Consider the following 15514-nt stretch of genomic DNA (forward strand, 5'->3'; position numbering starts at 1 on the left):
GGCGACACATTTTACTCCACATGGCTCCCGTGTCTGGGACTGTTGTAAAGATCCCTTAAAGGAAAAGCGCAAATATGGACAATAAAATTACAATATTAAGACTTTCTCCAAGGGATTTATGAACTCAGTGTCTGTAACAGCTTACATCTGAACTCTTCCCCTCCCTCCCACAAGCCATTAAGCCTGACTCTTTCAGTGATGGGACTATTCGTTACATTTGAGAGTTAAAAAAAAATCATGCAGTTCACCCTGCACTGTTATCAGATACCTTTAAAACAACATCCTAAAGTGTTTTATCTCTGCAGTCCGGACCCATTGGATCATTTCTCTCCCATTGTTATATAGTGATTACTAGGGTAAAACTTGGAGTTGGGAATTCTGTGGGAAAGGGACAGATTATCTTTGCTTTTCTAAGGGGAAAGCACGTAAGGTAAGTGCCCTTTAATAATAAATGAGTCAGGAATAGGACAGATCTGAGGCTCTTGCTGTTACAAGATTTCTGTCAAACTCAAATGAAAGTGTAGGTGTTGACTGTTGTACAGATTCCTCCCCACGAGAAAGGAAAATGTCATTTTCAGATAATGCTTTAAAGCATCCTGGCAACTTTCTGCGTGAACCCTGACAGCAGAAAGTCTGTGAACCTGACGTTGCCGGGATTGGCGTGGTTAGATCGGTTTTACACGGGGAGGTTTCATTTGGTCTCACTGTTGGTTGAATGACCAGCTTAGGAGTCCAGGCAGGAATGTGAGTCATGGTGTAATGTGTACAGAATACTGCCAGACGATGCCACCCGGAGAACAGTTTTCGCATGACTTCCAAGGAGACAGAAAGGATATTTCTTTAAAATAAACCCCGGACAAGGTTAGCGAGCATCTCATTTTCTCCTACCCTGGAAAGTAAAAGCAACACGGCACTTGTGTTCCCCACGTTCTCAGCGCTGGGCCTCAGTGGCTACGTTTCTGTCCCAGTGGCTCCCAGAGGAATGGGGTTTGCCCTTTCCCCAGACAGCAGGGAGCGCCGAGGAAGTAGCCCAGGGGAAAATAACAGCCCTCCCGTGCTCCCATCCACTGGCCCCCGGAGCACTTCCCTCCGGCTCCTGGCGGGGAGGAATGGCCCAGGACTCTTCGTGAGAAACAGGGGTGCTACAGTGTCCCCGCTTAAAAGAGGGTAGCTGCATCCCGGAGTCACGGTTTGTGATCTCAGCCAAGTCCCTTGCACACGTGTCTGAAATCCAGTATCTGTATCTGAATTTACGGAACCCGATGCCTCACCATGGTGCAGGGGCCCCGGGCTTAGTAAGTGGGTTCTTGGAGAGGGCGATACCCAGAGGCACGGGGCATGTTCACTGCAGCCGCACGCCCAGGGGGGTCATTTTGGCCTAAAGTGAGGTCACTGGGCTCTCGGGAAAGTGTCCCAAGGCTCCAGTGTCCCCTTACCAGGTGTCCCAGTGCAGTCCCTCAGGCAGCTCTTGCTTCTGCTCCAGACAGTCTGAGAAAGGCGTGCGAGCCGTGCACCAGCCCTTCCAAAGAGCCCAGGACAGAGGCTGTCCAGTCTCTCAGAGGAAGGCAGGTGCCCCCTGGGCCCTGGGGTTTCTTTGCTCTGTGAAGCTGAGGAAAGAAAATGCTAGTTGATTGCATTGTCTTTGCTTTGAACTTGGCTTTTATCGTATTGGGGAGAGAACGTTATGAACCAAAAACTACATCTGGGAGGGATGGGAGCCGGTCAGCCCTCTCTCTAAATGTCAGTCCCATTTACCAAGCAAGTTAGAAACAAGGCCAGTATCCAGGAGCGTTCACACTCCACTTCCCTCTAAGGCTCCTGGCTTCTTAAAATACTCCCCTCCCTCCTCAGAATGATGCTGAGAAGTTATTTACTGCATTTTTGCACATCCCCTAGCACAGCCTCCCCTGCTCAGGCCTGTGTTCAAATGGCGCATCTTCCCTTTCCACGTGTCATCCAAGCAGTGGTTCATAAAAGGCTTTGTTGTGATTTACAGCCTGGCTTGAACGAATCCAGGTATATCCTGGGCAGAAGAGAGGAAAAGGCAGGACCAGGAGGACTTGCGCCCTGGGCTCCCCAGACAGCTTGCCTGCTCCTGCAGCACGGCTGCCGTGCCGGGGCCCCTCAGGGCCCCCCCCCCCCGGCCCAGCATCAGCAAGCGGCCAGTGGTGGCTGGAGGCAGACCGGGCACCGCTGTGCTGTGTGTGTGTCTCCTGTTCTGCCCCCGCCCTCTCGGCTCTTATCAGACCCTGTGTCTGTGATTTTCCTGCTCCACTGCTGTTCCGCTAATAAGGTCATCTTCCCTCGTTTCCTCCCACTTCCTCCCCACCTCACTGACAGTGATATCATTTCCTCCCGCCCACCCCACCCTCCCCAAACACAAGGCCCAGATGTGGAGCGGGCCCCCTGCACCTTCCGCGTGCATGACCCCGTTTGACACTTGGTGGCTGAGTGATTTTCTGTTATCTGTACAGGAAGGGGATCGATCGGATGAGTTTTATCGCCCATTCTAGCAGAAAACTTTGTCTCGAGTTTCTCTTCTCGGGTCCTGTCACGTAAAATCCAGAGAGGACGACCTCCCCCCCCCCACCAATGCCTCTGCGACCTGGAGCTGGCCAGTGATGTGACCCCCGGGGGCCTGGCCTGAGGCCAGGAGGGGGCGAGGCCACAGGGGACCAGCCTTCCAGGTGCTTGGGTGTGGACACGGCTGGGTCTCTGCCATCTCCATTTGGATGATTTTGCTCTCCAGTGACTTCACTGCAGCAAAGTTAGGTCAATAAATACCACTTCATCATACAGATGAATTTTTAGCAGCTACAAGTCATGGTGATAGCTTATCTCTGCACCTGTTGTTGTTTGAAAACTTTATTTTAGAACACGCTTAGATTTATAGAGAAGCTGTGAAGCTAGTTCCTGTGTGCCCCAGGCCGTATCCTCTGTGGTTAGCATCTTACACGAGTGTGGTGTCTAGTTACGGTTCTTGACGCAGTATTAATAGAGCTGAAGTCCACGCTCTGTTCAGACTCCCTTAGCTTTCCCCGTCGTCCTCCTGCCCTGGGACCCCATCCCATCCTACGTGACGTTTAGTCGCTTGTCTCCTTAGGCTTCTCCTGTTGTGACGGTTCTCAGACTTTCTTGTTTGTGATGACACCGGACGGTCGGTCAGGTGTTTCATGGAGTTCCTCGTCTGTGATTTGTGTGGTATCTTTCTCAGGATTGGGCTGGGGTTACGGGTTTGGGGAGGAGGCTCTCAGAGGTAAAGGTCCCTCTTATCACATCGTATGGTCAACTGTAACTTGTCGCCGTTGACATCGACCTTGGCCGCCTGCTTGGGGCACGTGTGTCAGGTTCCTCTGGTATAGTTACTCTTTTCTCTTGCCTTGCCACTCTGTCCTCTTTGGAAGGATGGGGACTCTCCTTCCACCTCCTTGAGGCTCCCGGGAGGCTCCGCCCCCTCAGAGGGTCTCCTGTGATTGGCTCTTGCGTCCCAAGAGAGCCGCTTAAATGCTGACCCGGGATGCTCTTCCAATGTGGGTGGCATTGTGGGGCCCCGCTGGGTGTGTCCCTTGTCACGTGCACGTGATCAGGAGTGTATCACGTAGCATTTTGGGCCAACATTTTGGTCCAAAGGGGAAGTGCTTCCCAGAGTCGCGACAGTTACAAGAAGCCCTCACTCTGTTAAAGTGGAGACAGCTTGGCCCCTGCCCTCAGAGGGTCCCGGGAAGGTCTAAAAAGTATCATCGCCCCTGAAGGCCTCTGGGTTCTAATAACTAAATTAAAATATGGTTTGGTTTGCTTTCCACAGCAGCACACTTGCAATAGCATATCTCGCCTTTCCTGGTAAATTTCATGGTTACTGAGGGCAGGAACGATATCCTTAATTTGTGCCTCGTGCTTTTTCTGCCCGTAGAGGCTCTCGGTACAGAACTGAAATCAGTGGGGAGGCCAGAATCCAGTCAGCCGGCACGTCGGCCTCCGGGCGTTTCTTCCGCTGGTTAAGCCTGAGACTGGAAAGCCGTGGGCAGGCATTGTGACCGCGGCCGTGGACGTGTGAGATGCGAGGCATTGGCTGTAAATGGCAGCGCGGGCCCTCCTCGCCGTCCGGGCTGGGGTGCCGGGGTGAGTGGGTGAAACCAGGGCGGTGGTGAACGCACGCCTCTGTTCTTTCTCTCTTTGGCAGGTTTGAGCGGCAGGATGGGGTGCAAGGTGCTGATGGGCATCGGGCAGCAGATGCTGCGGCGGAAGGTGGTGGACTGCAGCCGGGAGGAGAGCCGGCTGTCCCGCTGTCTCAACACGTTTGACCTGGTGGCGCTGGGGGTGGGCAGCACGCTGGGGGCCGGCGTCTACGTGCTGGCCGGGGCCGTGGCGCGGGAGGACGCCGGCCCCGCCATCGTCATCTCCTTCCTGATCGCCGCGCTGGCCTCCGTGCTGGCCGGCCTCTGCTACGGCGAGTTCGGCGCTCGGGTCCCCAAGACGGGCTCGGCCTACCTCTACAGCTACGTCACCGTGGGCGAGCTCTGGGCCTTCATCACCGGCTGGAACCTCATCCTCTCCTACATCATCGGTAGGTCCAGGAGGCCCGGAGCCTGTCTCCCCTGCGCCCTCTGTTGTTCCCACCCCCGGCCACGGGCCGTGCCCCGCCTGGCTCCCCAAACACGTGGAGTCTAGCTCCTCCCTGGCACCTGCACCTCGCGTGACTCCTGCACAGTTTCCCTTCTCCTTTAATGGCAGGCTGAGGCCGCCCGCGGGCATCACGGCCCTTGTTTTTTAATGATCAAGTACATGGGACCTTAGTGGGGACAAGCCAGGCAGCAAGGAGGCCAGTCCTATGAGCACGAGAGACTTAGAATCAGCAGGATGTTTCTAACCAGTTAAAAAGGACGTAGTTTTTCTGATTCTTTGGGTAAGTACGTCACCGATACAGAAAAATTTAGGAAATGTAGAAAAGCACAAAGAAGAAAGTAGAAATCACCCCACCGTGACAGCCTGGGGAAATCAGTTCTCTTATTCTTTCATTCTTTCGACAAACCTTATCGAGTACGTCCTCTGTGCCGGGATCGTGACAGATGTCAGGACTCAGTGGAGGAACGGGACGGCCTCTGTTTATAGAGCTTAGGGATGTAACATGGCAATATTTTTGTGAACCTAAATGTATATTTTTTTGTCTAGTATGTCTCTATATGTATAAAATAATATATAGTGTACATTTCTCGTAGTGTTAGCTATTTTTCCATAGTAATATTCCTAATGATGGTATACCATTATTACATAGATTCATATGCAGATAATTGATTGCGCTCTTTGTGGGGTATTTAGATTATTTCTAGCTGTGTTCTTGTTGCTATAAACAGTTAATTACTTAATGTCTTTGGCCTCCGTAGCTGTGATTTTTTCCCTGTAAAATGGTCTAAGAAGCAGAACGTCTGGGTCAGCGTGCCCTGTGTATTTTCAAGGCCCGTGTTGCCTGTGACCCTCCCGACGGCCAGGGGCCCCTTTTCCTCACATCCTGACCGACTCTGGACTTGGCATCAGCATTAAAAACAACCGACCGACAAACAAAAACACCAGAAACATAGCCTTTTCTGCTTGGCAGGGTTCACTGGTATTTATTCTCTGTATGTTATCTATATTTTGGTTACAGCTGAAGCTGAGCACATCCTCTTAAAAGAAACAAACGCCTGGACGTAAGGATATGAATGGCCAGTTCACAGACAGAAATACAGACAGCCACTACATGTCCGGTCCTGTGTTAGCTCTGTGTAACAGTATCAAAGAGCAGGGAGGTGGGGCGAGTTGAACCGCGTGGGCCCGCTGGCTCCCATGCCCGCCCCTGGAAAGCCGCGTGCAGGGCTGGGCGGCCGCGTGGGCTCCCCCCGGCTCTCTGGGCGACACCCTCCCTTTCTTTCCAGCACCTGCCGAGAGCTTACTCTTCTAAGTTGGAAAATAAAATTCCTAATCACAGTTTTTCTCAGTGTAACACCAAAACTTAACCACCACACACGTTCTCCCAAGCTGCAGCCTTTCGGGGGGAATGCCGCTATTTTAACGGGGCCGTTATGTTTCCAGAGGGTTTACCTGTGAATAAAACAAAACAGCGAGTGGCAGGCGCCTGCTGCTTCTTGGCCAGCGGGTGACGGGGTCTTGGCCCGCGTGGCGTGGGCTTGCGAGACCACCCCTGAGTTACTGCAGGCGGGCCTCGGCCTCGGCTCCTGGGTAAGGGCAGCTTTTCCATCACATATGGTTTTTTTAAAGCCATGATTCAGAGGTGGGGAGGGGTAGGCTGGCAGGAAAGGCTGGGCAGCCCCGTCGGCAGCGAGCTGGCTCTGGGGAAGGGGAGGTGGTGACATTTCTCGTCCCTGGGTCGCGGCCTTGAAGGGCAGAACTCATCATAGGCTGGCTGCTTGGGATGAGGAAATGTGGTTTCCTTTTTTGAGATGTTGGAAGAATGCTTAGCATGAGACCAGTTGGTGAAGTGGAATCCTGCAGGTTCACTGGCCACGTTCTGTGGAAGATCCAGACCATGGTCACCAGCGAGGCCCCCTTTGAAGATAAAGGAAGACACCTCTTGTGGATTCTGAAACTTTAGCAACATTTCCCGAGAAACACTGATGGAAAAGCAGTGATGTTATTCAGATTAAGAGAGAGAAAGAAACAGCAACCAGCTGCTCTTGGCCTTGGGGTGCTGAATGCCGCATCCTTTCGTGTTCCTGTCGGTCAAACCCTTGGGGCCCGTGGCCCATGTCAGGTGGTGCCCTCCCAGGCCCCACATGGAGCCACAGAGGTGGGGATGACCCTGGGACTTTGCTGCTGAGGTGGGGCCAGCCCTGAGCCGCTGTCCTTGGTCCCCATCCCACCCCTCCGCCCGCTGGGAGGCAGGCCCTGTCGGCTCTGCTGCTGAGGCTCTTGGAGAAGGAGCTTCCTGAGGGATGTGGCCCCCTTGCTGACTGCAGCGCAGGGGTGGGACATGAAGTCGGCTGAATGGTTTGCCCCCAGGATTTCTTGTTGTAATGAAATAAAGTAAGTAGAATTCACTATTGTCAGAGTGGGACTTCCCTGGTGGCGCGGTGGTTCAGAATCCGCCTGCCAGTGCAGGGGACACGAGTTCGAACCCTGGTCCGGGAAGATCCCACATGCCGTGGAGCAACGAAGCCCGTGCGCCACAACTGCTGCAGCCCACGCGCCTAGAGCCTGTGCTCCGCAACAAAAAGAGACGAGAATGAGAAGCCTGTACACCCCAATGAAGAGTAGCCCCCGCTCTCTGCAACTAGGGAAAGCCTGCGCACAGCAATGAAGACCCAATGCAGCCAATAAATAAATAAATAGATTAATTAATTAATTAAAAAAATACTGTCAGAGTGCCTCTTGGTGTCAGGGAAACGTTATTTTGTTAAACTTTTATTATAATTCAGTTACACGTGTGCTTGAAATGTACGGTGTACACGTTGTATCGGTTGTGATGGAAAAATGCATTTCTTCCCAGGCTCTACTTCCCGCTTCCCTGCAAACACTGTCTGACCCTCACATCCAAGGGCCCGGCAGCTGCCGCGGGATCCCGTGCACTGTCTGTGGTCCCCGCGTGGTGCTGCAGACGTCGCACTTGATGACGAGTGCTCCGTTAGCTGTTTCCCTTCAGTTTCGTGTGTTCTGTGGCAGGTACTTCGAGTGTCGCCAGAGCCTGGAGCGCGACATTTGACGAGCTGATTGGCAAACACATCGAGGAGTTCTCACGGACGCACATGGCTCTGCACGCGCCCGGGGTGCTGGCCAAAAACCCGGACATATTTGCTGTGCTCATAATTCTCATCCTGACAGGTAAAGCCACACACCGATGGCATCGGGTTGGAGCCAGGGGTCCAAGGTGTCGGACAGGCTCCTGATAAGTCAGTTTCTTCCTTTTCTCCTTCTCCCATCCCCCCATTTTCTTCTTTTCCTTGACGTAGACATCTTTTTTGTCAAAATGGCTTCTTAGAGATTCATGTAGGATTGACCTTTGAACAGGTTGAGTTGCGTGTCATTTAATTAAAAGAGAATCTCAGGTGTTTGCGTAACTGTTTGTGGAATAAGGTTTTGTTAGTGCTGCAGGCTTTTCAACCCAGGAATACGAATTCAGATGACTACTTGGAATGGAAAGTTGGTGTTTCTCAGCCAGGGCAGTGTGGAGGGATGAGGGCCTCAGTGTTGGAGGAGTAGCCCCAACAGCCGGCAAAACACCCTTTAAATAATAATGTTTCATCACAGAGTTGCTGGTATGGAGTTTTTAAATTGCAGGCATGGCTTGAACACAGCTGATGGCAGTTTCTTCTTAGTGACATTTATCTGAGTGTCAGCCACTAGGATGGGAGTTTTGTTAATACAAACATTAAGCTGAAATGCAGATAAATTCTCCTCTGAGGTTAGAAAATCTTGGATGGGTTTTAAAAACAACATGCCTTATTTTACACACCACGTAATTGAATTCATTCTGCACAGGCCAGTCTCAGCAGTATTTCTGGTCCAGCTGGCAGGAACATGTATTAGAAATTGTTTGCGCGAGCTGGATTTTCATAAACATGAGGGGGTGGGACACTGAAGAACAGACACAGTGGAGTGTGAAGTGTTCCCTGTGATGAATTGCCCAGTTCTGTCCTAACGTCTGTATTCCAGAGTTTAATCTATTACAAAGACTGTCTTTTATTTTAAAACGTGTAAGAGATGTACACGGCAGGGCGGTAGTCTCCCATCAGGTCGGTGGTCACGTGTCACTGGGCACCTTCCCTGCCTCTTTTCTTGCCCAGCCAAGACTTCACTACAGGATTGTGTCCTGTGGCCCCCAAGGTGGTCCTGTGGCAACGTGGTGTCCTGTGGCTCCCCTGTGTTTTTATCACTTGGTATTTTTTTATCCTGAGTTTACAAGCTAGAACTAGTCTGGCTTAGACGTTGCCCTACGTGCACTGAGTCTGAGGACCTGTGCGTGGCAGGGCTTCCACACCCAGGTGGCTGTCACTGCTGACACTGCTGGCAGCCGGCAGTGCAGCCAGAGTATTCCTTATCTGGAAAACTCTCATTCTCCCGAGACACTGAGCAGAGTGTCTCCTCTGAGGACCTGAAATCCCGCGCCTCCCCAGCGTGGTTCTCAGTGATGGAGGTGCAGGAAGAGGGAGGGGCTGTCTTCCTCCTGGGAGAGGGCCTTGCTCTCCGGGGCCATTGGCTGAGATGTCCCCACCTCTGTTGTCCCTGGTGCCCCCAGGCTGGCGCCTCGAGTCCAGAAGGGATCTGGAAGGCCAACCTCGATGGCTTTGTTCAACACCCCGCAGACCTTGGTTATTTTGATTCCTGCCTCTAGAATGAGAATTAATTCAGCCCCATTCCCCTTCGGAGGTTTGACGCCACTTGGATTCTTTTTATGTCACCCTCTCGTCCCCGTCCCCATCCCAGAAGGACTTGCCTGGTATGAGGTTAACGCTGAGACGGAGTTTCTATTCATGCGCCTTTGCAGGACTTTTAACTCTGGGAGTGAAGGAATCGGCCATGGTCAACAAAATATTCACGTGTATCAACGTTCTGGTCCTGGGCTTCATCATGGTGTCGGGATTTGTGAAAGGATCTATTAAAAACTGGCAGCTCACAGAGGAGGATTTCCGGAACACATCCGGCCACCTCTGCCTCAACAAGTGAGTGTTGCTCTGTCTCTGGGCGCGTGACCGTCAAGCGGTTGGGGATGTCGTTGGCTACAACAATATGAGTCTTTTTTTTTTTTTTAAATGTAATTTGAATTAGTGTGTTTTGTTATTATTTGCTTTTTTTGCAGTCAGGTAGCTGAGGGTGTTATATGTGTTTGAAATTCAGGGTAAGTTTTCTTTCCTTGTGCTTGACTGCACGTTGTGTGACGGAGGAAGACATTGGGGAATCAGCATCTCCATTCTGTTTCCAAAACTGTGCAGAGTTGAGGACCCGTCTCAGACTCACTCAGGAATCTCTTTTTCCTCATATTCTGTCTTATGATCAAACTCTGAATTTTGCTTTCAGAAAAGATTTTCTCTGCGGTACCGGGGTGATACCACATCATTTTGAAATGCCTTCCTACTTAATAACCTAGAACAAAGAAGAACTATGTGGAACTTTTATCACAGGGTTTTATCAGAGGTTTTCAGAATTCCTGAAGTATCAGAATGTGATTATAATAATCTCTTTCACTCGCACTCAACTTGCGCTGCATCAGCCCTGAGAAACGGTGGCCCCATCGCTCTTCCGTATCTGGGGCTCAGGACAGCTGGGTTGGAGGCAGGTGGCTGGCCGGCTCTCGACCTCTGGGTGCGCCTTTACCGACAAGCTCATCTTAGCCAAGGAAGCAAAAGCCAGTGTTGGAATGGATCTTTTTGATCTTTTTTGTCAGATTTTTGGGTAAATTTTAGGGTCCTTGGATGGAGAATGCGGAGTTTTAATTTTGTATACGGTTCTGTTTTAATGATGGCTAAATTCTGTTTAAACTGCTCTGATGAAGAGACCCTCCTAAAATGCCTTGTGGCTTTAAAATGATATCTCAGCTCCTGGAGTGAGCAGTCTGGGGTGGCTGGTCACCACAGCCACATGCAGGCTTTCAGGGACCCGATCGTCCACCTGGCTGTCCCGTCATCCCTGAGGACGCTGTCCTTGTGCGCCTGGTCGGAGCTGGGCTGTGGGCACAGGCACAGCCCAGCTCTCCCACAAGGGGACAGAGTGTGAGGACAGTGCTCTCAGGTCTGGAAGACACGTCCCTCCTGCCCGCATTCCCCTGGCCAGAATCCAGTAGGCAGCCACGTCCAGCTGCACGGGAGGCTGGGGAGCCGGGTGGTCCCACGCCAGGGTGCCCAGCACGTCCTCCGGTGGCCTGACCCGCAGGCAGGCGTTGATGTGTAGCTGGTTCACAGCTGGAACACAGACAGGAGACGAACGCATGAAACGTCTCTAACTCTAATATTAGGTGATGAACGGTTCAAATAACAAGAGCCCTCCTTCCGGGGGTGACGCTCGATGACAGGGAGATGAGTGATTTTCACAAATCACTCCTCGGCATTCCTGGGTCATATTTACGCCACATTTATTGGTGCCCATTCATTCAGGGCAGAGTCAGGCCGACTTGAAATATGCTTTGAAGTAGCACCGTCGACTCTGAGAGCCTCAGGAGCCTGTCTCATGGTTGCTGTGTACAGATCAAAAACTCAGCATAGACGGCACTGCTTGTTTTCTGGTTGTCAGTCGAGATTTAGTTTTATTTCTTTTCTGAAGAGGTTGTGCCAGCCAATGATATCTGCTGTCATTGGTCGTCCTCACACATTGTGACCCAGCAGTGATGACCCTGGGTCACAGGCGGGGCCCTTGACTTACCTCTGCCCGCAGTCCTGGGAACGCTGCCCTGGGGCGCAGGGGGCTGCGGGACTGGGCCCAGCCTGCTCTTGCATCTTACGAGCACCTGGAAGCGTCTTTCTGCTTTTCCTCCCCCCAGAGGTAGGTTTGTGTTTCTGACAGCGGGCACGTAGCCTTGCATGGAATCGCCTGTCTCCCTGGAGTAGTAGAGCATTTCCCAACCAAACCACACGGCCAGGAAGAGGCTGCGTGGGGCTGGGCGCAGCTCTGACCACACAGGGCTCTTTCTGCAGCTGCAGAGGCCATCTGAGCCTGGGAGAGGTGTGTCTCCTGGTCTGGGGACAGGTGTGATCCTGCCGTCTGGCGGGTTCCTGACAGCCTCCAACTTGTGCTGCCTCTGGCTGTCTTAACCAGTGTCCTGGGATGGGTCACCAGGGTCGTAACAGGAAAGCGTCAGCTACACAGAGACCTGAGAGAGTCCTGTCGGGTGCTGTCTGACTGTCAGGATGGAAACCCAGGAGACAAAGGTCTAGTTCTCTGAAGTCAGCATCTGCAGGTGGTTGGTCCAGTAATGCAGTTCTCGCAGCTGGTGGCTTTGTCCGTGGCCACATTCCCAAGGTCACCCCGGGGTCCAGGACAGCCACTCACACTCCAGCTCCCGCCAGCAGGAAGGAGATGAAAGTGGGAGCGTGCCTGCCCTCCCTTCCCACTTCAGTCCTGATGTTTCTCGGGAGATGCATTCGCGGCGTCTGCTTCAATCAGAGTCTGAGGAGCATGTCGTCTTTATTCTCCGTGGCCCTGTGCCAGCTGAGGTCACCTGGGCTCCTTCACTGTGAAGAGAAGGGAGCGTGGCCTCCAGGGACGGGGTGGTGGGTGGAAGGTCGGAGACCCAAGTCCGGGTGAAGGACGGTGCCAGGATGCAGGGCAGGGACCCCCGCTGTCACGGCGGCCCCTCCCCCCCATCAAGTTGCTACCCCAGGCTCAGGACCTTTATGGAGACGGGACACCTTTCCCCCGTCCCTTCACTCTTGGCTAACTGCTGAGTAATGGTTGAGTGGCGTGTGGCAGGGCTGGTCACCAGACCGCAGGGGAGTATGCTGACCTGAGGTCCGGGCTCAGCCCACTCCGGCTCCAGCTGCCACCTGCCAGGCGCTGGCCCGGCCACCCCCGCGAGCCTGCGCCCCGTCTCTTCGTGTCTGAGTTGCCAGATGACTGGTGGGCACGGCCACCACGTGCAGGTATCGGCTTAGTCACTGATTTGTAGGATGGTGTCGGCAGGTTAGGGACACCCAGCCTCCTACTAGAAGTGGAGTTCAGCGTTTTGAGTAGAGAATGTTCACCTGGTTTCACACATCAGGATGGTACAAAAAGTTCACACTGAGAAATTGTGTTCCCGCTCCTTCCTGCATCTCCCTCTTTCTCCCACCCCCATGGATAATTGTTTTTATCAGTGTTTGTGTGTGAGCGCTTCAGCTTTTATTTGTGTAAATGCCGGCAGTTGCAGGTGTATGTTTATATTTATTTTCAATATTATGTACGTCATGTGTACATGGTGTATACAGTTCCCCTTTCCTGACGTGAAACGTAGCATCCTGCATCCACTTTTCTGCACCTCGCGTGTTCACTTAACTAGAGTATTCTGCAGACCTTTCCACATCAGAAATGCGATCTTTCCCGCAGGTGCAAGGAGTCCCAACACCTGAGCATGTGGTGATGGTGTTGCGGGGACCCGGCCGGTGGAGCTGGTGTCACAGTTGAGGGACAGCCATTCACAGTTGCCCTGGGCTCCGGGTGTTTGCGTAACTGGGCCACGCCTTTCCTCGCTCACACTCCCTCTGCTTTCAGAGGGTTTTCTGATTTCTCCCCGTCGCGGTGCCAAGGAGCCTCAGACGCCTCCGTTCTGCTTTCCGTGTGCTCTGCGGGTTCTCCCCGCCCCTCCCCCCTGTTCTGTGCTTCTGTTGTTGCTTCTGTGTCACCATCCACGTGACAAAGGCACATTCCTGCCCTCGTTCTCTCTTGGGGGTCCCGTCTCTCTCTGGGGTGTGATGCACGTGACGGCCTGCACTCTCCTTTTCCCTTAGAATGGGATTCTCGGGACCTCGCCGCGTGCCTCTGCCTCGCGACTGGGTAAAGCAGACCCGTGGGGCCTGGTGCTTGTGCGTTTGCCCGCAGCTGTTCCTAGCCCTCCACCTGGGCGGTATCCGGAAGACTTTCCGCCCCCTCTGTGTGTCCTGGCAGGGGTGGGGGCCCTGGGCCGAGACCCCTGTTCTTCCAGGGTGTTCAGGTATCAAAAGGGTCCACAGAGCTCCCAGGGGACATCTTGACACGGACCCCTCCTCCTCTGGGCTTCGCATCTGCCTGCCTGAGCTGGCTGCCTGTCAAGTGTTTTGTGCTCAGCTCCAGTCACTCTCTGTAAGAGCGGTCAGCTCACCAGGGTTGCGCATCCTCGGTGATTTGCAGGCCTGGGGGAGCGGGCCTGCCCGCCAGGGCCCCAGGAGGGCACAGCCCTGCCCCGAAGCTGAGAAACGTGATCACCATTTAGGAGCTGGTAGAAGCCTCACTCCCACTAGAAAATAATTGGATCCAAAGTGTGTGTTTCATTAGCCAGGCGCTAGACCCCACTGAAAGCAGGTTTGAGGACATGAGTTGCTAGCTGACCTTGAGAACCTCACTGTTTGTGGGACAGGAATATTCCCTCCGGCCCCTCCTCTGCTATGGGGCAGTGAGGTGGTCTGGGGCGGGTTGCCCCCAGAGCTGGCCTGTGGTCAGCCCCCTGAGATGGGGGGCAGAGGGGCTCTGTGTGGGTGGACCCTGCGACCGGCAGCCTGCAGCCTCGGCCACACGCTGTGGTCGGCGAGGCAGGAGCCGGGGCTGCTCTCCTGGGACTGGCAGGAGTTCAGCGGTTTCTCGGGAGGCATCAGAGGGCAGGTGGGCTTCGTGACAGGCAGGGCCTGGAGCAGGCATCGCACGGAGGGAGAGGCAGCCGGGCCAGGCTCCGTGCAGCCCGGAAGCGCCTGAGCCCGTTCCTGCCTGGGTGCCATGCTTATTAGAGTCACAGGCTCCTGAATCTCCTGGGACTTGGGGTGTCCAGAATGCGTCTGGCTGCATTCATTACTCCAGGAAAGATGCATGGTGCCCCCTGCGAGCCCACTGTGCTGGGCACCGTCCCTGCCCACACAGGCATCCCCGCGGTTCACCCGCTGCAGGGGGGTGGGGCGGGCGTAAGAAATGCTTTTCTCCACTAAAACAGTTCCCTTTTTCTAACTGCCGTGCCCCTGGAAATGCTTGTTTTGAGACATGAGCTGCTGGTAAACGTGCAAGACTTTGCGCTTTGTTCCTGGGGAGGGCGGGGCCGCCGTGCCTGGCGGCCAGCTGCGTGATGCTCCGGGGGTCCCCGGGGGAGAGGCTGCAGCTGTCGACCCCCCCCTTCTGGTTGGGCACCCTGCCCCCCACAGTCAGTAGCAGGTGCATCTGGAAAGGGCCTGGTGGCCCCCCAGCACCCCTGGCTGCCCAAGGCAGGGAGGCCTGTCGCCCAGGAATCTGGTGGCCGTGACGGCTGGCCCAGGACCATTCAGTACGGGTGGGAGGCCTGGCTGCAGGGGGGCAGTCAGGGTGGCCTCTCTTCCGGACCACGGAGCGGGTGCTGTCCTCTTGACCGTGGCTCTTTCTTCCAGTGACACGGACGAGGGGAAGCCTGGTGTCGGTGGGTTCATGCCCTTCGGGTTCTCTGGCGTCCTGTCGGGGGCAGCCACCTGTTTCTATGCCTTCGTGGGCTTCGACTGCATCGCCACCACGGGTAAGCCCGCCGCCCTCGGCATACGCACCTGGGCTCACCTGGCCAGGTCGCTGCTTCCCTTCCCGGGGGGGGGGGGGGGGGGGGGGGGGGGCGGCGGTGTGTGTCTGTTGCCGCTCTTTCCCTCCTGAGTACCGTACGCGTGTGCACCTTCCTGCTACCCCGCCCCCACCCCTCCTCAAGGGGCAGGCCTGACGGGGAGCGGCCTCGCGCAGGGCCGGGGTGATGGTCCCGTAGCTGCAGCCGATTGCAGGCCTGTGCGCCCTCCGGGAGACATGGGGCCACTACAGATACCGTGGTCCTGGCGGTGGAATAGGCCAGCCTCCCGGGCCTCCCCTGTCCTCTGCCAAAGGAAGCGAGTCTTTTCCTTGCCGACCCTCGGTGTAAAGGCCAAGAACA

General features: G+C 54.4%; 1 protein-coding gene across 1 annotated transcript in view; it reads left to right on the forward strand.

Moving 5' to 3' along the window:
* SLC7A1 (solute carrier family 7 member 1) overlaps window positions 1–15514 on the forward strand; it is a 66549-nt gene that overhangs the window by 42677 nt on the left and 8358 nt on the right. Inside the window, exons 3-6 of the mRNA XM_057707349.1 lie at window positions 4181–4564; window positions 7654–7812; window positions 9476–9650; window positions 14997–15118. Of these exons, the coding sequence (XP_057563332.1) occupies window positions 4195–4564; window positions 7654–7812; window positions 9476–9650; window positions 14997–15118 (826 nt within the window). The 5' untranslated portion in view covers window positions 4181–4194. The remainder of the gene's footprint in view (window positions 1–4180; window positions 4565–7653; window positions 7813–9475; window positions 9651–14996; window positions 15119–15514) is intronic.

The sequence above is a fragment of the Hippopotamus amphibius genome, chromosome 14 (assembly GCF_030028045.1).
Source record: "Hippopotamus amphibius kiboko isolate mHipAmp2 chromosome 14, mHipAmp2.hap2, whole genome shotgun sequence".
NCBI lineage: Eukaryota > Metazoa > Chordata > Mammalia > Artiodactyla > Hippopotamidae > Hippopotamus > Hippopotamus amphibius.